Below are 20,903 nucleotides of genomic sequence, written 5' to 3' on the forward strand. Positions count from 1 at the left end.
CGTTAGGAAACTCACCAGTGCCCCGGCGAGAGGAAAAAATGAAAATGAATATTTTTTTGCCCAGTCGCCCGCGCGGGCCGCACCGCTGGGAGGAAGGCAGGGTCAGCGGCAGCCTCTCCTCGCCTTTCTAATTTTCTGGTCTTTTCATCGACTAGATTATCGCTTGGTGTTGGCAAGATGAGTTGCCCTTTCCCTGGGCTCTCCCGGCTCAAAACTCCGCTTGTGTATCTGGGATGGTTTCCCGGTGTCTGAAGGGACCTGGCCAGCATTTGCGCTTATTGTGCTGGGAAACAGAAATTTGAGAAAGGAAAAAAAAAAAAAAATCATATGTCCTGTCCCCAGCAACAAGTCAGTATAGCAGCCCAGTATTCCCCACCAACTTTGAGTGGAACCAGGTTGGGGAATGGAGGGAAAAGGGCTATGGCTAGAGGGGTGGTTTTTCAAAAACAAAACAAAACAATTAGTTCGTTCAAAAGATGTATCAGAACTGCTCAAGGGGAAGTTGGATCTTGCCTTCATTTCAGTTGTAAAAACCTTATTTGCAAGGAGAAGTTTTCTCTAGAGGCTGTAATAGTGTTCTCACTAGGGAGAACAAATATTGAACCCACCTCGCCTGCCGTTCAAAAAAAAAAAAAAAAAAAACAAGGGAGGGGACCTGAGGGGGAATGGTAGCCGTTGGGAGGGGGAGAGGGAAAATAATTCTTCAAAAAAGAAAAGTCAGTGCTCTCTCTCCAGTCCGTGGAAAATCCAAGGGGGACGTTGACAAGAGGGTATTTTTAGGAAACGCTTCCAAATATACAGGGTAAGAGTGAATGTGAGGAAAAAAAAAAAAAAGTTGTGGGTTGTAGAAGTTATCAAGTGGGATTTGCGGCGCTCTCTGCAGGAAACGCAAGCGGCTCCAGTTCAAAGCCACATGCACCAACGTGACATATAAGCCATTAAAATATCATCCTGACGGCTCATTTCTGCTTCATCATACATTCCCTAACTGCTTCCCGAAAGCTGGAAAAGGAGAAATGAAGGATGACCGCCTCGCTGGAACCACAAAAGAGAGGCTTGGAGGGGTTTGTGGTTCCCCCTCGGCCACCCCAAAGTGATGTGCAGAAATGAGGCGATCCCGGCAACAGGTGGAGCGGGGTAAGTGTGTGAGTCCAGGGGGCAGATAGATGGGACCTGTACAGCCAGCTGCCGGGTAGCAAGCGCCCTTCGCGGGGCCACTGGCACCCAAACCCCACTGGGGAAAGAGGCCCAGCTAGACTTTCTCCCCATCCCCTCCCTCATTAGCCCCCCAACCGTGGGCATAGGCCCCACCCCATTGACATTGAGGGGAGGAGGGGGCCCTTCCGCCAAGGGCAGCGCTGGGGATGAGTCCATCTTTTCTTCCCAGGGAGGGGGGGGGGGCAAGGAGGACGAATGAGTTCCCACTGGCACCGGGACCAAGACCAGCTTCTTACCCACCCGCCTTTCCTCCCCTCCTTGTAAACTGCCTGGGTGCCCCACCATAGGCACAAGGAGGGGAGTCGTGGCGGAGAGCTTTCTTTTCTCCAAGTGAGCGGGACCCTCTCCAGGAGGAGGACCCCCCCCTCCAGGCAGCTTCTCGCCCCGTCCCTGCGAGGATGGCAGGGAGGGACCCGGCTTCCCCTTTCCAGGGTCAAAGGAGCTAAGTCAGCCTTGCTGGCAGCAAGATGATGGAACTTCTCCGCCCCAACCGGAGGGGAGATGCTGGCTGGGTCAGCCGCGGGGCCCGGATCCTCGCCCTCGCGTATCCTGGTCCTGCTTCAGGAAGTTGACCGCTGGGATCCGCTCTCTGCGCGTAGCGGGCCACGGGTTCGGGACTTGGCTTTCCTTCTCCCAGATTCGAACGAGGGCTACGACTAGTTCTCTGGGGAGCAGGCCGCAGCCGCCTAGAATTCTGATCAGTATCTTAGACATTTAGGGACACAGAAAATTTGGGGCAAGTAAGGCGGGAACTGAGTCGAGATGTGAGAGAAAGCTAGGACTGCCTCAAAGGCTCGACCGGAAAGTTTTGGGTTGATGAATGAGGTTGGCGGTCCATGGGGACAGCTGGAAGCCAGCGAGGTCTTAGGAATGGAGAAGGGGTATTGAAGGGCTGTACTTTGGCCGGCACTGTCTGCAGGAGGCTCCCTATGGATTCCAAGGCCATATTTCTACCCACTTTCGAACAGCATTGGCCTCAGAGCGACCCAAGGCGAGGCACCAACTTCCTTTCCTCTATCTAGCTGCCGGCAGGTGGGGGTCGGGGGTGTTCAAAGAGACGGTTAAATGTCCCGGCTTGTCCTGCTGGCAACCCACTAATGCATACTCTTCTTTGAGCCCACGGAGGTCACCCAGCCTTCAGCCCGCAGCCGGGAAACCCCGGAACTCTTTCCTCAAGGGAGGAGAAAAAGGCGAGAAGGCCGTCACACAGTCCAGCCTTGTCTCTGTGCTAAAGGGCCTGATGGAGGGGAGTCGGGGAGATGTCGGTACAGCTGGCAATAGCAGACTGCGGGTAGAAGCCAGGAGCTTTTTTTGGTTTTGGCTTCAGAGCTCCCTGGCAGGCTGAAGGGCCCCTGTTCTGCACCGTCCCAGCTGAGCCGTGGCCGAGAGGCCGGCATGCCTTTGCCTGAGTGCCTGCCGGTTAATCAGTGCAGAGCAGCGTTCATGGCTCCCGGACTAAAATCTCTGGCTTGGAAAGCAGGCTGTAGGTGACCTCTGACCTTGAGCAGGCTTGAGCAGTCCAGGGTGATCCTACAACGTTCAGCCTCGGTGTTCCCCCAAAGAAAAAGTGTCTTTTGCGTGTACCCACCGGCCCACCTGCTTGGCTCTCCCCCAAACCAATTAATTACGGCGGCTGGCTGGCACCCTTTCCTCTTCTCAAAGTGTGAGGAGGAAGGTAAGTTCTGATGTCTCCAGGTTGTGCTCCTGACTCCTGATTAAGTCGCCATGGGAGTGTGCGGAGACAAACCAGGAGCAGTAATTTGAGAACTTAGCCAAGCATTTTCAGAGCTTTTATATCCCTGCCTTAGTGGGGAACTCATGTCTAGGGGCCCAGGGATTGTTCCCATATTCTTTCACCCCTCCTTCAGTGAGATAACTGGCTTGCTAAGTGGGACCAGAGTTTGAACCAAAGGAGGAGATATTTACCCTGGTTCTCTACACCAGCCTGGTGATGGAGCTGCTACAGAGCAGCATAAGCTCTCAGCTGCCAGGCTGCCAGCCCAAAGCCCAGCCTCTGCAGCATTTGTTTGCATGCCTGTGGGTTTGTAATGCACAAAAGACTGCCAGGATCTAGGGATAGAAGCGACCCAGGCCTCTTAAGCAGGGAGGGACTTGGGCAGCATTGTGGGTGGATGGGGCTCTCTAGGGAAACACACCCATTTTCCTCTGAAGCAAAAAGGTAAATTCTACTAATCCCAACCAACCAGGATGTTTCCAGTGCCAGATATCCTGCCATGAGGAAATTTAGAGCGATGATGCCTCCCGTGCCAAACTTCAGTAGGAATGTAACGTTGCCCCCCCTCCCCCCCCGCCGTTCTTTCCTAATTTGTGCAGGGAAGAGCTTATTACTTTTGGGGATAGAAGCCTTTTGTTTAGAAAAAAATTGAAAATAAATAAAACCCTCTGGGAAAAGGTGAGTCTACCCCCCCCCCCCACACACACACCCCTCAGGCTTGGACCTAGAAAAGATAGAGGAAAGGGCAAAAACACACAAGCTAGTTCAAGCCCAGGTTGAGGGTTGAGGGAGAGAGAAAGAGATCTTTGAGCATAGAGAATTGGAAAGGCTTTGAGATAGCAGAGCCCCATTTGGATTTGGCCTGTGGTTCAACAAGTTAAACAATCGCTTGTTCTGTGGGCTGGAGTGTCAAGACAGGCAGACGTCCTCATTGACAGAGGGCGTGCTGTGTTTGTCCAGCCTGAGACCTTTTCAATGACTGTTTGTCTTTCTAGGCCAAATTGAGGGTTGGGGCTGGGTGGATCGTCTCTCTTTGGCTGTTCCACTGTCTTTAGTGTTGCCTGACAGATGCAAAGGTCCCCAGGATGGGTTTCAGACTTTAAGATGGCCAAAGGTTTGGTAGCATTATCCACAAAGTGAATTTGATAAGGGATGCAAGTATTACGGGAGGGGGGAGGGGTTGCAGTTCTGACATTCTTAACTAAGAACTGCAGCCAACCAGGACCAGATGACAGAAATGATACTTCCCCCCCCCCCCCATTCTGGTGAATTTTATACTAACTTTAAAAAATCAACCGATGATGATTTCCAAATGGGTTTGAGGGTGGAAGCCATGTAAGGATAAGGGATCCCACACCACTATGGGCAAGATCTACAAATCCACAAAGAAATTTCTCTCTTCTCAATTTCAATATTTGTACCTCAATTTTTAACCTGTCCACCTCCCAGAGGACACCTAGCCCTCCTCATCACATTTTACTAAACTCAGTAAACTTAAAGAAAAAAATGGGAACTTCTCATGCATTAAATTCAAATTCAAGAAGTTAGAGGTATTTGAACACTGGCTGGTGCTTAAATCCTATTTACAAGGGAAATCAAAAAATGAATTTCACAAAAAAATGTCTAGGAGGAAAATGATTTTTAATATTTTGTATCACGAAGGATATATTGTTTTGCAACGGTAGTTCCCAGCAGAGTGCTTTCTCTCACTTTAAAATTTGAAAATGGTTTAAGAAAGACTGAAAGACTCTTCAGACCACACTGTTTTTCACTCATATATTAAGGCCACACAATCTTGCCATACAAACATGTATGAAATTGTTTAACCAGTGACCATCTCTCTTTTCTTCTCCAACAGGCTCAAAGTCAGAAAATGAGATACAAGACTTCCTTGGTGATGAGGAAAAGATTACGGCTTTACCGAAACTCCCTAAAAGAGTCTAGTAAGTTAAAATCCTCTTTTGAATATTGGTTTGCTGAAGTTATTCTTTTATAGTGGGAAGTTTTGTTTGGTCTTCTGGTTATGTTGAGTTGTGAGCTTGGAGATATTTCTTGAGTTCCAATGAAACTGAGAACACCTTGGCGTTTGATGCATTTGCACACAAATCAGTGACACAACATCCCACCAGCAGCCAGCTAATCCCCCTCAATGCCTACTCATCTGGACATTCCAGAATTAATATTTGACGACTCTCTCATTGAAACAACCACCCCTGACCTTCTGCAGTTCCACTGTCACATTATTCTATGACATATTCATCTTGAATTCATTTCCAGACGATTTGATTGGAATGAGGTTTGACATGTATTGGCTTCCATGAAAGGAGCAGACTTTGATCTTGGTGATGGGGTTTACATGATATGCATCATCTTTACCAGGGACACCAGCCTTCTGCAATGTGGCGGCAACTACGTTCCCACAATGTGGTGCCTGAACAGGGAGTGACTGACAGCCACTCTGTCAGGAATACCTTCATTGTGAAGAATTTAATTTAATATTCCATTTAGAATAAGCATATGATTTAGGGTTGGGTGTTTTTCCTTCCAGGCGCTTCTAGTTTTCCTCATTTCAACTATACCACCAACTGACGATGCTTGCCTCCAAGGTATTCCCTTGGTGGAAGGAAAATCAACCTTCTTAACAAAAGTTAAATGGACAACTCAGGAAATGGCTTTCTTCTATTATTTTGGGATAATTCGATGGTAGAATTCTCAAGAGAGATGTGCTTATTATGTAAATTCACTTGTTTTAATCCCTCAGTGCTGTTCTGGAAGGTCTTTGACCATGTTTCTTAATCTTTTGTCAAAAGATGTTTAGCAGAACCCTTGCTTGGAAATTAAATTTTACCCAAGTATATTTTCTTTCATACTCAGTTCCATTAATGATGACTAAAGCCCAAACTTCCATAGCAGAGGAGGGAAATCTCTTCCTTTATCTCCAAAATCCTAGATCTCATCTCCTTTGTACAATTTGGGCTGGGACATACAGGGGGCTCCTGGGGCTGAAGTTATTATTTTTTTTCATAAGACTAGAGACAACCTCTCACTGCAGGAATCTAAAGTCTGTCTGTGAATAGCCTATAAAGAGGTATGTTTCTTGTTTGGGGTGGTAACCTGGCTAGAAACAGGGAAGAAAGGATTGAACAAGTGACTGCAGATCTAGATGCAAATATTCAGACAAGAAGGCTTATTCTCATCTAGGCTCTGTGTGGTGGCCCTCAGCTCCTGAGACCCTGCTCTGGGCATAACCTGCAACAGATAATCATCAGTTAGCATTGCTTAAAAGATCAAAGTGGAAAAATAGCCTAGCTATTGATCTGAAACCTCCCCCATTTCTTTCTTTTCCAAAGGAGAGAGGTCAGACATTCCCCTATTTGAACCAGTGATGTGAGGAGCTCTGGCAGATGGCAGGGCCACCAAATGTCATATTTCTATACAACAGGGCTAAAAAATCACTTTAGTGTATGCTGTTGCTTTGGCCAGGCTGAGGTGAACAAAGGTTCTTAGGGCAGGATTCTGGGCACTGGATGGATGTTTGGCATCTGGTAGTGGAGCTTGCTCCACACAGGCCCCTACAAAAGCCTACAGTGCTTCTTTGAATTCTGCTGAAGATCTCTGGGCTGCAGAATGTGGTGGTTTTTCTCCTGCAAATCAAGTAGGAAAGTGAACTCAACAGGGCTGTAACTCCCAGCATGGTTAGAAAGAGAATGCTCCAGCCAAGCATTTGGTATTGGGAGTCAGTGTGGTGAGATAACTTTCTGAAAGAAAAATTGTGAGCACCACTGAGGAACACCACTCCTCAGCCTGCCCTGTCAAGTCAATGAAGTCAGGACTCTTTGATACTTGGCACTGGAAGACTCAAAGAAACCACCCCGAAAACTAAAATATACCTCCCTGCCATCGGCGTTCCACCTGTCATCTGTGGTTACCTGGATACTGCTTTGGGTCTTATTTCGGAGATATGCCTTAAAGACCCTCATGTAATCACCTAGAGTTCCCTGTCTATATTAGTGGCTAAATGGATTTTTTTCCCTCCCTGTCTCTGTCCCTGGGAAAATGTCCCTCTAGGAGAATTCCTTGTCCCATTTCTGTGTTTAGCCAACGTGTGAACCATGTGGCTCCAACGAACTTGCAAGGATCAGACAGCCTTACTGACCTGCAGGTCAAGTAATCCCTGGCTACTCAAGAAGCATCTACCCGGGATGGGTCCATATGTTTTCAGTACTTCAAGAGAATGCTGCATCTGGGAAGGAGCTCCATGGGGCCAGGTTACTATCGGTGAATTTGGCTGAATCAGACATATCTGCCCTTTCGCTGTTGGCACAAAAAGCCACGCACATGTTCAAAGTTTTTCAAGGGTAAAGTTAGTAAGAGTATATAGCGTACTAACAGTCTACAAGTATAAAACCTCTGCTTCTTATCCCTAGAGTCTACAGAGTCAGGGCTTCGAACTTAGGGGGTCCACAAACTTGAAAGGGAAAAATTGCATCTTTATTTTCACCACTTTCTAATGGAAAGTTACATGTTTCTTCTACTATATGTGTTAACAAAAACAAGACTATTAGAGTCCACTGGCTTCACAAAGCTTCCAAAAGGGTCCATAGACTAAAACAATTTTAATACCCCTGTTCTCTGCTGTTATTCAAAGCTTTTGATGTAGTTGAGGTCACAGTTATATATTGAGGGACCCATTTTTGTGCAAATCAGAGATTTAATGGGAGCAAAAGTGGATGATGAGTTTGACAAACATCCTGAACGGTAGGTTGTCGATCATGTAGGTTCAGGTGGAAAAGAAGATATTTTTATTGCTGGACCACTGCAGAAGTATCCCTGCACTTAGGCCTGAAAGCTACAGGAGGAGTTGACTAAGCTCTATGTTCAGAGTTGGTTAGGAGAAACAGCTAGGCAAGGGGTCCCAGGGAGGAACACATTCATTTTGGGTTTGGGTTTTTTTGTGTGTGGGGGCTTTTTGTTTGTTTGTTTGTTTGTTTGTCTTTAGAAGCCCTTCATGGGTTTGGCCCACACTTGCCTAGACAACTGCGCATTCAACAGACACCTGAGCAGTGAGGAGCCTTGAAACCACTAAGACTAGGCCTGGCCATCACAAGGGGGAAGGGAAAACAGAGTGAGAGACAGGAGAGGAGGCTTCTGTGGCAGAAGGGTAAATCCCAGAAAGAGAGAGTATGGGAGGAGGTAAAACCCAGGAAGGAGACAAATCCTCAAAGTCTAGTCTCAACACTATGTACACATCCTTGGTTTCCAGAGCAGAAGGGATTCAACTGTCAAAAGCTCTCCTTCAACCTTTCTTTTCCTTTTCTTTTTCTTTTTCCTTTTCCTTTTCCTTTTCCTTTTCCTTTCCCTTTCCCTTTCCCTTCCTTTCCCTCTCTTCTCTTTTCTCTCTCCTCTTCTTTTTTTCTTTTCCTTTCTTTCTTTCATTTTCTTTCTTTCTTTCTCTCTCTCTCTCTCTCTCTCTCTCTCTTCCTGTCTTTCTTTCTTTCTTTCTTTCTTTCTTTCTTTCTTTCTTTCTTTCTTTCTTTCTTTCTTTCTTTCTTTCTTTCTTTCTTTCTTTCTTTCTTTCTTTCTCTAACGCAGCATCTATTGGTCGCATTGCTTAAGCTCTTCCGGCCGGTCAGAGGAGCAAAAGACCTGGACTTGTCAAAGCCGAGGGAAATTGTGTAAGTTAATCCCTCGCTAAAATGCGGCCCGAGCGGGGAACAATGTATGAAATGAAGAACGTCTCAAAGAATCTGCCAACCATTATAAGTAAGTTAATTATTTTTTTAAAAAATTTAAAAGAAACCCTTTTTACTGACCAGGAAATGTATAAGAATAGTTCTCCGTGCTGGGGGTGGGTGGGGCAGCTCAATCAACTCCAAGTCAGAGTTCCTTGCAATCTGTCCAAACTTCTCACCTCGGCTAGGGATACGGGATCTTTTACTCAATCCTTACAACTTCTCTTAAAAATCCAAGCTTTCCTCTGCTTTGGAGGCCCTTTCTATGGCCGCTAGGGAGGCCCAAGTACCTAAGTTGGCATTTTTGGCTTCAGAGAGCAGGGCAGGCGTTAGGGCGAGCAGCCCTTTAAATCGCCAAGCTGTGCAGCCAGCCCTAGCCGGTCGGCGGCGCAGACAAAGGACACTCCCCCCTGTTCAGGCGGTACTAGGCTAGGCCGAAACTGAAAGGTTTATTTCCGCCCGCCGACCCCCACCCCAAGACGGTGGAGCCTCAGCCTGGGAGGGCGTCCGGCGAAAGGAGGCCGTGGGCCCGCAGTCCCTTTCACAGCCTGGGCTGGGAAACTTGGTGTCCACTCTTCTCAGAGCCCTAAGGGCTAGCGAGCATAGACGCAGAGACTCCGGCCACTGGCAACAAGTGGAGGGAGCTGAAAGTGGAAGTGATCGCGGTCCCCTTTCCCAGAGGCTCTGTTTGGCGTCAGGGTACAGAGCTCAAGACTGCAAATTGACACGGGGAGACCCGGGGATGAGGACCTGTTTCTCCTTGCAACGTGCCCCTCGCCTCTGTTTCTTTGGCCAGCCGGCCCGCGGGGCGAAGGGGTTTGTGGCGGAGAGGATTCTTAGCCCCTCTCGGGAGAGTGGCGTGGGTTCGAGGCCAGTCTCTCCCAGGTCGTTCTGGGTCTGGTCAGGGCCGGAATCTTGGGTTTAGGGGTCTCCGAGCGCTACTTGAAAGGAGGGTCTGGCAAGGCTAGGTGGGAAGGATAGAGTGGGGAGAAGGGAAAGGGTCGGGGAGTCCAAGGAAATGAGAGAGACATGAGGGACACGAGAAATTTCGGCAAAAGCGAGAAAAATAATAATAAAGCTCAAGGGTTGCTAGCCTGAGAGTTTCCTCCGCTCCCAGACGCGTAGTTTGCAGTCCCTGGTACAGCAGCCCCCTCCCCCCCCCTCCCCCCGCCTCTGGCTCCGGGACAAACCCACCAAGCAGGTCGCCATCCCCTCGCGCCCGGTGCTGCCCCGTCCGCAGGGCTGGATCTGCCCGTCTAATAACCCGAGTACTTTACGTAAGGCGCAACACCCCCTCCCCAAAGTCGTGGTGAAAGAAGGCATAACCCAACCCCTCTCACTTCCTGGAGCAGTGAGGCAGAGCAGATCTACTCAGCTGTCCAGAGAGGAGGGGGAGGGGGCTCAAGAGGAGAGAAAAGAATCCGTGCCCGGGTCAGAGCGCATGAGCAGTAGAAGCAAGATATGTTGGGGGTAGGGTGGGGTGGGGTGGAGAGGCGCTGGAGCAGGAGTGTGTGTGTGTGTGTGTGTGTGTGTGTGTGTGTGTGTGTGTGTGTGTGTATCTGCGTGTGGCGGGACCTGTCATTGCTGACGTCGGGCCCGGCTGCGGGCCAATAGGCGACCTAGGCGATTGTTCCTCTCCGCGGGCCCCGGCCATGGCCCCGAATCTCTATTCACTTCCTCACGCGCCCCGCTGCTACCTCTGTAGTGTACGGGATTTCAAGTAGGCATTAAAGACTGAGGGAGGGGGGAACACACCCCGAAACTTGAAGGGGAAAAAAAAAACTTTGCATAAGTTTTTTGTGGTTGTTCTTTGCCCTCCCTGCTGTCAGGTGACTGGCCTGAGCGACCTGACCTAGGGAGCTCTGGGGAGCCCCGGCCAGGATCCAGCAGGCCGCCCTCTTTCAGCAGAGCTGGGCACTGAAATTAAAAAAAAAATGGCTGGGGCGCTTCCGCACCACCACCACCTAAAACATCACCGCTTCCCTCACTGCCATTTCCCCGCAGGGCTCCGAGACCCCTGAGTGCTCCAGGGGATTGGCTGCCAGAGCGCTCTGGGGGCGCAGGTCGGGCCCCTCTGGAGCACAGCCCGGGGTCCCCGAGCACCCCACTGCCCTTTCCACCTGCCCTGCAGTCTCTCTCCTTCTCCCGCTCATGGAGCGGCAGGGGGCTCTACCGAACTGCTGCCCAGCCGGTCCGCAGTGGAGGTGCTTGGCCTCTCGCTGTCCACTCCTTTCGCTGCTGCCTCTGTCTGGCTCGCGGTCCCGGCGCTGACGGCAGAGGCCGTGGTGTGGCTGGGCTGGGCCTGCCCCCCGGGGCCCGGTGGAATGCTCGGCCCACGCCGCCCGTTCTCACGCGCGCTATTTGTCTCCACAACAGGTAGCAGCTCCGGACACCATGGCCCCCAGCTTGCTGCCGCCTCCAGCCCCTCGGTGTTCCCGGGCCTTCAAGAGCAGCCACCGCAGGCCTCCCCCAGCGGCACTTTGAACGGACTCCTGCGTCTGGGGCTCCCTGGAGACATGTACGCGCGGCCCGAACCCTTTACGCCGGGACCGGTGGCCCGCAGCGACGCCCTGGCAGCTGCCGCGGCCCTGCACGGCTACGGGGGCATGAACCTGACCGTGAACCTCACGGCGCCCCACGGTCCCGGTGCCTTCTTCCGCTACATGCGCCAGCCGATCAAACAGGAGCTCATCTGCAAGTGGCTGGCAGCCGATAGCCCCGCGCCCCCGCGCCTCTGCTCCAAAACTTTCAGCACCATGCACGAGCTGGTCACGCACGTCACCGTGGAACACGTCGGCGGCCCGGAGCAGGCCAACCACATCTGCTTCTGGGAGGAGTGTCCGCGCCAGGGCAAGCCCTTTAAAGCCAAATACAAACTTGTAAATCACATCCGCGTGCACACGGGCGAGAAGCCCTTCCCCTGTCCTTTCCCGGGGTGTGGGAAGGTGTTTGCTAGATCAGAAAATCTCAAAATACACAAAAGAACTCACACAGGTCAGTATTCGGCACTGTCTGTCTCGTGCGGACCCTCTGGGGGAGCAGGCGGCCTCTTCTGGGACCTCGGGGCTGGATTTCCTCAAGTTCCATCTGGGTGGAGGGAGGCTATCTTGGTATTTCCATGACCCAAGTCCATAAAATACTAATTATGCCCTTCTATTAGAATCACAGAAGTTTCCTGAGCCTGTGTGTGGAGGAAAGCAAGTGATTTCTGCTCTGTGAGAGGGGGCGAGTGTGAACATACTTGGGTCTCTGTGTGTGCAAATGTGTGTTCGCTGATCGAGCTTGATTTGCAGGTTTTAAAACAGCACTATTCCCCAAAGTCATAAGACATAGTACCAATTTCATTTTCTTGGTCCTTTTGGAATCCTGAGGCAAGTGCTCTTCCCCTGGTGGACTTGACAACCTGACTAGCACCTGCACTGAGCGATCATCGGGCCCTTGGTGTCTTCTTGAGGATTTGGGGGTCTCATGGGCTGACTTTGCCCAGGTTTTGGAGCCTTGGTGACCTGACACTTGGGATGTTTGACAAACTCCTTTGCTTTAGCAGAGACCAAGGAGACTCATCTGCCTTATATGTCGTTTACTGAGCTGTTAAGTGAAATGGGGACATGTGTCAACCACATCTGTTAGTTCTAGTTAACAGAAAGAACAGGAGCCTGCTGAAGAGCATGCAAAGTTGAACTCCTCTGGCCAGAAGCATCTCTAATTAATGCAATTGCAAGGAGAAAGTTTTCACACTTCCCAGAACAGCCTGTGAAGTTACATTAATTAGTTTAGCAGCCGATGTTTGTATTCTCTCTAGCTAGGGTTTTCTCACCCAAACACCCTAGAAGTTTAAGAAGGCAACATCTCCTCTCCTCTATTTTGGGGGCTGGAGAGGGGGACTGGTGGGGAGAGGAGAAGATAAAATAAGTTCCAGCTTGGTGCCCCCCGCTTCTCTTACTCTCTTGGGGCTGTACCTTACTCACCTCTCTTCTTGGTGGAAATATCAGCAAGGATTGAAGTCAAAGGACTCCCCCAGGCTGTTACTGCTGGGGAAAGAAACTTGCAAATCCTGATTTCTCCCCCAAGCCCTGCAATCTTGGGGAAGGTCCTTGGCCAAGACGCTGGCACAGGTGGAGTCCAGACCAAAGTCCACTCTTAGTTTCCTTTATTTCCATAGTATATCTAGAAATGTACAATTCCCCCCCCCACTGTTTCCAGTATCTTTCCCACCCCTTCTGCAAGCAGTTGTTCCCCTTTAGCGCTCTCCGAGTTTCATCCCAGAGGAGGGGAGGAGAAGTGAGGCCCCATCACCTCCCACAGGCCCGCTGACTCCAGGAGTTGATGGCCCGTACTGAGAAGGTAGATGCGCAGTCCTGAGCCAGAGAAGGAACTCATTTTTAATGACGGGGTTTTTTTTTTGTTTTTTTGTTTTTTTGTTTTTTTTTTTTAACAAACAAACTTTTACTGCTCTTTGCCGGCCTACTGTTTGAAGTCCATGAAGCAGAAAATGGTTAAATTCTTAGTGCAATCGACCTACAGCAGAGAAGCAAGTTCAGTGCGCCTGGGCTGGCTCAGGTTTGCGTCCATTCAGGACAGAATTTTAAGTGCGTCCTTTCCACTGGCAGTCCTGACTCATTATCTCTGGAGTTAAAAAAAGAAAGAAAAGAAAGAAAGGAAGGAAGGAAGGAAGGAAGGAAGGAAGGAAGGAAGGAAGGAAGGAAGGAAGGAAGGAATAGAGAGAGAAAGAAAAAAGAAAAAAAAAAAAACCTACTGAGATCTCCTGCTCCAGCGTTTCTCTCAAACCCCCCCTCCTAAGTAATGAAAAGACAGAGAGAGGGGGGGAAAAAAACAACAAAATGTTTCTCAAATGGCAATAGACCTCACTACAAATTATTCATGAAGACAGTTCTCGATTCAACAGGAAAATAATTGCCTTTTCAAATATTAATGGCGTTTCATTTCCTCGAGTCGCGGAAGCGGCGAACAGGAGCTGATTTCTCAGGAGTTGAGATTCTCCCGGATCTGAAGCCCGGGCCCGGCTTGGGAGGCAGCTGCCCCAAGCCCCATGCCGAAAGGTTTCACTTTGTGGCGGTCACAGCAATCCCGGAACAATGGTGCCGCCGCGAGGGAGATGCGGGGCAACCGCCGAGCTCCGGCCTGACCCGGCCGCCTGTCCCCCAACCCCCCCTTCTCGGGACCCCTCAGCTGCGGGCTCGCCCCACCTTCCCCGCCAGTCGTTAGAGAGAGACAAGGCGGGGGGTCCCAGGTGGAGAAGTGACCGCGCCGCTACAGAGATGCTCGGTAACCTGGTCCAGCCACAAGTGCGAGAAAATGGCGCTAGCCGAACTGCCCCGCGGCTTCCGAACTTTGTCCGGCGGGCCTGGCGCAGGGCCGCGGAGGAGGCCGCTCCCGGGTGCTGAGCCTCTGGGAGGAGACTCCCGGCCCCTCTTGACTTAAGCCTCAGGCCCCGGCCGCTCCGGACCGGCTGCAGGGTCCTGGCCCTACCCTGCCTCGGCACATCCACCCACCCACCGACCCAGGGCGCAGCGCCCGGACACTGTGGGAAGGGAGGGGGCGGGAAGCAGTGTATGGGGGTGGGGGTGGGGGCGCAGTGTTAAGCGTGAAGTCCAGGGGGCCTCCTGCAGCTGGGGAGAGGCCGGGAGGGCGCGAGTGGGCGCGGCCTCACCTGGCATCCCTGGGGCCTCAGAACTTCCAGACTGCTCGAAGTGCCATGCTTTTTCCCCTCTGCTCCTCGTCTGGGATGAAATCATTGTTTCTGTTTTACGTGAATGTCCAACGAGGTGCTGGCAAGATGGGATAGGTGTGCAGGGGAATATTGGGGAAGGGGGGCGGTCAACCTCAAATTCTATTCCTCCTCTGTGTTTTCAGCAAATCTTGTTTTCTTTTGCAGGCCCTGAATTGCATGGTTCTTGTAAGTAATCTTAGAAAGAAAAGAAGGAAGGGAGGAAGAAAAGTTTTAGTTTTGCAGATGCCAACAGGGATCAGAGAGGAGAAAACAAGGGGCAAATAGGGACACTGATGTATTCTGCATCTTTCTCGTTTTTGTTTTTGTTTTAATAAAATGGTACCAGTGTGCCGAGAAATGGCAGATGCCAGCACCGCCCAGTGTTCCACTGTATTAGCAGTACTCCTGCAGGGTCAGAACGCAACGACCCGGCCCTGCCAGAACCCTGGGCTCACTATCCGCAGCCGCACGGAGGCAAGGGTTGTGCGCAAACCTCTGACTCCGCCTGAGCTTCAGCCCGGCTCAGGAATAGGGGCTTTGTGTGTTCAAACCTGCCCCAAAGCACCCAGCCTTCCTGGAAGCGGCGGAGAAGCGACCACAAAGGCAACAGTCCTCCAGCCATGCATCTCTTTCTTAGCCAGACGCTTGGTAGCCTTTCTCTCAACCCTGGGCGCCCGGTGGCATCCATTGTTTAAAGCGCCTAGACACTTCCTCTCCACCTTGCCACAGCATCTGCAGCTCCAGTAGGAACCTGGGCTTCCGGGTTCTTGGGGTCCTTTCCACCCCCACATTCCAGCGAATCCAGCCGCCAGTGAGCTCCAGGATTGGGGCTCGGTCTTCGGCGAATACTTCCACCCTAACGCGCGCTCGCGCCTTCCCGCGGCTCTATAGGGCATCGCACCACGAATCCGAACCCCTCGCGGGTCTACCCCGGCTGCCCGCTTGTCCTGGCCTGGTCTGATCTCAGCAGCTGCGCTCATCCCGAAGCCGCCGAGCTCAAGGGTGCGATTACGCGAGAGGCCTCGGATCCCGCCTGGCGCGGGCAAACCCTGCAGCGCCCGCCTCTCAGCTCAGGCCTGCAAGGCCCGAGAGCCGGGCGTGGGTGGTCTGGGGAGGCTTTTCGACCTCTCAAGTCAGTTCGGACTGGGAGAGCAGGCTGCCAGCGGCAGCGTCTCCGGGAGGCTGCTGGAGCAGCGTAATAAAATATTATTGCCGGCGCGCGTATCTGGAGGGATCCCGGACGGTTTAGGCAAGATTTGAAGAATGCTGCTAAATGTTTGCCCTCAGGGGGTAGAAGGGAAGGGGGAGGGGGCTCCATTTCCCGTAAAAATCGCGTCTGAAGTGAATCATTGCTCAGAATACCTTTTCCTGCAGCACGAATCCACATTATGCACATATCGTGTGCAACGGCTGCGCATCTTTAAATTATTCCATCACCTTGGCGTTTGCACAAAATCTACTCTAGTAAATAATTTGGGCCATGGTAGGGTGCGTGCGGGGTTGACTACTGTGTGGGGGGGGTGTGGGGGTGTGTGTGGGGGTGGTGGGAGGAATACAAACGTTTGGCTAGAACAGCAATTTTAAAGCAAACGGACGCTAGCTCCTCGGTCAACTCTATTCTCGGGCAAAGATACTTCTGGTTCCGAGTGGAGAAAATTTGGAGGAAAACAACCAGAGTGGATCAGGATGGAAACTCGACAAAGATGGAGTCTTCATCGCTCCTCCTCCGTACCCTCCCCCGCCCCCCGCTCCGGCCCGGGCGGGAGAGGGGGAGGGGTGACGGCGTGCTGGAGGAAGCTCGGGGCGCGCTCTGAGCGGGCGAAGGGGGTGCTAGTCCTGAGAGGCCAAAAGGAAAGAAGGTTTATGAAAATCTTCTGTGGGTCTTTTTCTAAAAATGACAGAGAAATTGAGAAGGGTGGTGAGGCCAAACTGGGACCACGACCCACGCGCACTAATGTCTCTGCGTTGCCTCCACCAGGGGAGAAGCCCTTCAGGTGCGAGTTCGAGGGCTGCGAGCGGCGCTTCGCCAACAGCAGCGACCGCAAGAAGCACTCGCACGTGCACACGAGCGACAAGCCATACACGTGCAAAGTGCGCGGCTGCGACAAGTGCTACACGCACCCCAGTTCTCTGCGTAAGCACATGAAGGTGCATGGGCGCTCGCCGCCGCCGCCTAGCTCTGGCTACGACTCAGCCACGCCGTCTGCCCTGGTGTCGCCCTCATCGGACTTCGGCCGCGACCCGCCGGTGGCCTCCTCGGCGGCGGTGGCGGCGCGTGGCGCCGACCTGAGTGAATGGTACGTGTGTCAAGGCGCGGGCCCCTCCGCAACCGCCCCCGCCGCACCCCCAAAGCCCCAGCCACCACCTGGTCCCGCCGCTGCCGCTGCCGCCACCGCCTCCGGTTTTAGCGCTGCTGCTCTGGTTGCCGCTTCCGGTACACTGCTTGTCTAGGCGGGGTTACTGAGTCTTGAAGAGAGGGTGAGGAAGGAAGAAAGGATGGAAGGGAAGGAGGGAGAGAGGGAGGAAGGTAACCGCTAAAAGTTGTTAGAGCTCATTGAATATGCTAATATAATATCCATTATTTTAAAATATAAATATGGTTCCCATATTTATTCCGCAATCACACCCAGCACCCTCCACCCACCCCCATCGACGCCTTCACGACTGAGTAGCGTGACACCAGTGTTTGGGTGGAGAAAGTACAGAAAGAGACAGACGAAAGAAAAAAAAATACACATTAGGAGAGTTTATGTGCGAACTTGGCAGCTGCAGGCGGTGAAATTAAGACCACAAAGTCCTCTCGTGGTTCACAGAATGTGAAATGTTTTCCTCGAGGCCTGGGCTGCTGGGACTGCCACTGGGACTCCCTTCCCAGCTTCCATTGGGAGCCTCCTCGAAAGTTCCAATAGCAGAAGGTGGCAGAGGGAATCCCTGAGCCATTATCGTGCCTATTTCCTTCTACTTCTGCCTCCCTACATTCTCTCCTCCTTCAGCTATCCTCTCAAACAAAAATGCACAAGTCCCAGGTCCCAAAATTTCCAACTACTTATACAAAGGAGTTAAAAGGGAGAGAAGTTTAAGCACCTACCCCTGTGGATCACATGCCATTCTCCCAAGAGCTGGCCCAAGCACCCAGAAATATCTGCTCCCTATACTTCTACCTCTGGGATAAGGTGTGAGTCCTAACAACCGAAAATGCAGACAAAGGAGTGCTAGAGGGGCTTTAGGATTCAATGCTCTGAAGCCTCCTGGGAACAATCACCCTCTCCCCACCCCACTACCCTTGTAGAAGAGCTACCTTTGAAGTCTTGTGGGTGCTTTGGCATTGGGGGTGCAGAGTGGGCCAATGACGTCACTAGGCCAAGGCCTCCACAGTGAAGGGATCTGGCCTAGGGAACAGTGCCTGGATGAATCTCATCAATTCTGGGATAATCTTTGTAAAAAATCATACAATTGTTCGTCTTATTTTTTAAAAGGTGTGTGGGGGGGGGAGGACAAGAGAGATTAACTTCAATAATAAATGTTTTAAAGGCAAATACCCAATGGGCCTAGATCGAATGAGTATTCGATATTCTGGGGACTTGGTCCCCAGATAAAGAACCAGATGTTGGGGGCAGAGGAGAGGAAAGTCTGCAATTGTTGCCAAGGAGGGGAGGAATCAAGGCCTGTTGCCCAGTCTCCCACCCTCTGCAGGGAGGATGGGGCTGCCCCCAAATCCTTGCTAACATGAGGGAGGGGGTTAGAAAGAAAAAAGAAGGGTGAAAAAGCTTTGGTAGACCTATCCCAATCACCTAAGAATTGGAAGATGGACGCTCTGGTAGTCCCACCTAGGGGAGCCCGCTAGACTGCCCAACAAGTCCTGGCCCTGCAACTCTGCTGGGTTTTCTTCTACAGTCTCCCCTTCAGACACTATTAGACAATTCTCACTCCTGCCCTGCAGCCTCACAATTTCATCAGATAAACAATGTCCTAACTGGAATGGGAGTGTTTTCAGTACCTCTCAAAAAAAAACCAGAATCTTCCAAACACACACTTAGTGAATCCATTCTTGTGGAAGTGGCCCCGCAATCCCCTCCCCCCACTCCTCTCACCCGTACAATGGAGTCCAGAGGCCGCCTGGCCAAGGGCCGGCGGCCTGCAGCAAACGACTCGTTCCCATCGGGGAAACACCCGCCCCACCGCCAAGGTGGAGAGGGCATCTGCAGAACTTGCTTCTTCTGACGTTTAAAAATTCTTCCCTCTACAAATCGGACTCATTCCTTTCTCTTCTGTTTCTAGGCCCCTGTTTGCCTTCCACTCCCATCCAAAATAGTGAAATAAAATAAAAATGCTTGGTCGGCCCCTAATAGCCTTTAATTTTTCATTTGCTTGTTACAGATGTCCACCGCGTTGCTCGCAAGGTAATCTCGCCCAACGCAGCTGAGCGCCCGCATCTAGCGCCTGCGACATCAAAGGGTCCGCGCACAAAGCAATGTTTCTTCGCCACGGTGCATCTTCATGGTAAGTTAGGATTTCTATGGCAATGGGCAAGTTGCACTGAAATCCTGAAAGGCCGAGCCTGGAGCCCGTCCAGGCTTTTCATTAAGGACATAATATTTACGTCTAACAGGCCTTTTTTCTTGTGTATACAAGTATATATTTTTGTTTGACGCGGACTAAATCATTTTCATTTAATTTCCGGTAAACAAAACCCACGCGAATGGGCACTTGTTCCCGATCATAATAAAAATGGATAATAATGTGAGGGAAGAAAAGGGCCGCTTGAATCGCCGCTCAGCCCCCTTTGTTTCTGCTTTCTGCGGTGATCAGAGGGCGCATTTGGGTTTGATGGCGAGTTTCTAAAGGCGAGGAAATGGTTTGTAAGAGGGGAAAGAAAAGGAGAAAGGTCTAATCAAGCTCGGGTTGTTCAAAGAGTCGGGTTTTGGGGTTGAAAGTGTGAGTTTGACGGTGCATCAGCATGCCGCGTTAGGCTCGCCATGGAAATGCGCGCGGGGAGCGGCCGCTTCAAAGGCGGCACACTTCACTGCAGACACTCTATTAAGATACATTTGCGCTGACCTTTGCTTTCACGCCATTTAATACTGTCACTACGTTCTCCAGTATATACTTCCTCTTTGGAACCAGCGTCGCCCGCGTTTAGGGGTTCACCCTACACTCCTGTGGGGAGGGAGCATTTTGATGCCAGGGACGCATTGAGGAAAGGAGGAGCCGGACTCCGTGCACCTTGACTGCGCCCCCAAAGAAGCTCCAGGGTCAAGAGTAAATAACTTTAGGGCAACCTCAGAAGCTTAACAAATGAGCATCCCCAGCTCGATTTTGTGCAAAACGCCTCTCTGCCACTTGAGCAGGGTAGAGGCCTGAATTTGAAAGGGACTTGTAGAGGGGACACACTGGATGAATCTAAGGAGTTCAAACTGTGCCTTTGGGACATTACCACTCTGGTCCCCAGATCAACCCATTCTGCCCCCTCTATCCCAGAGGTCTCTTGCAGGCCCCCATATTGTTTCTCCCTAGTGTGGGGCATAGGATACCCATCAGGCCTAGGCTGGCCCTGGGCATGAACTCAAGAGCCCAAGGCCAAGGGGATAGGGAAGATGGCAGGAAAGTTAGAAGTCCATGTTCCCTTAATTGTCTTGTTGTTTATTTTATCCAAGTACCCCAGTGAATAGGGGAAAAATAAACACGGTGAAAAAAAAAATCAAACAGTAGAGTCTTCTTTAGTGCCAGTCCTTGTGGTTGAATAAAAAGGATGGTCCGCTTTCTATTGAGCTGAGAAATCTTTGAAGTGGGAGTTATTATCTGAGACATTCCTGCTTGTCGTCCTAACAACGCTGATGAAACGTAAAAGGTTCTTTGTCAGCGATTTGTTCTCCTCTCTGTCAAACTCCCTCTGCCCCGTTAGTTTCAAACCGTTTCTAAAGAGATAAAATCAAACTTCTTAAAAAAAAAAATACATGCACAGTACACTAACTGATAACTTTAGGACTCAGTCCTGCTAAGGAAAAAACAAAAGCAACACAGAGACATCAGGCCCAAGGTCTGTGGAGGCGCACAGATGTTGAGGGGCCTTTTGCAGAGGCTCTGGGACATGGGGGAAAGAATGCAGAGGAGGTGTAGGCAGAGGGTACATACCCCAAGCACCAACTGTGTGTCCACTTCTCTCTGTACTGGCCTGCACTCATCAGTCCCAGTCAGGTCACTTGGATGAACCTCCTTTGGGGACCCCTCAAACTCCCAATATTCTTGCCAAGGATGCTTGGAACCTTTGACTGCAGCCAAGCAATTGTTAATATTTTCTGCTCCTTCAAAGACAATCTCTTCTAAAAATAGACCCATTGTGTGTTTCTTCCCACTAGCAGCAATCAGCAAGCCCTTTTTGCCATTAATAGAAAGTAGAGTGGCTTGAAGGAGAGACATTTTTATCATTTCCTGTTTTCTTCAGAGTCTTGGCAATTGGAGTTCAGAAAGTTCAGTTTACAAGATAGTG

The 20,903-nt window shown here is 51.0% G+C and overlaps 1 protein-coding gene across 1 annotated transcript; it reads left to right on the plus strand.

The window, feature by feature from the left end:
• The first annotated feature begins 1,719 nt into the window (after positions 1-1,719).
• Positions 1,720-16,867, plus strand: ZIC4 (Zic family member 4). The gene is made up of 4 exons (XM_042954377.1): positions 1,720-1,827; positions 4,812-4,896; positions 11,062-11,679; positions 16,395-16,867. The coding sequence occupies exons 1-4, from the start codon at positions 1,720-1,722 to the stop codon at positions 16,865-16,867; spliced, it is 1,284 nt and encodes a 427-aa protein (XP_042810311.1).
• Positions 16,868-20,903: the final 4,036 nt, after the last annotated feature.

The sequence above is a fragment of the Panthera leo genome, chromosome C2 (assembly GCF_018350215.1).
Source record: "Panthera leo isolate Ple1 chromosome C2, P.leo_Ple1_pat1.1, whole genome shotgun sequence".
Taxonomy (NCBI): Eukaryota; Metazoa; Chordata; class Mammalia; order Carnivora; family Felidae; genus Panthera; species Panthera leo.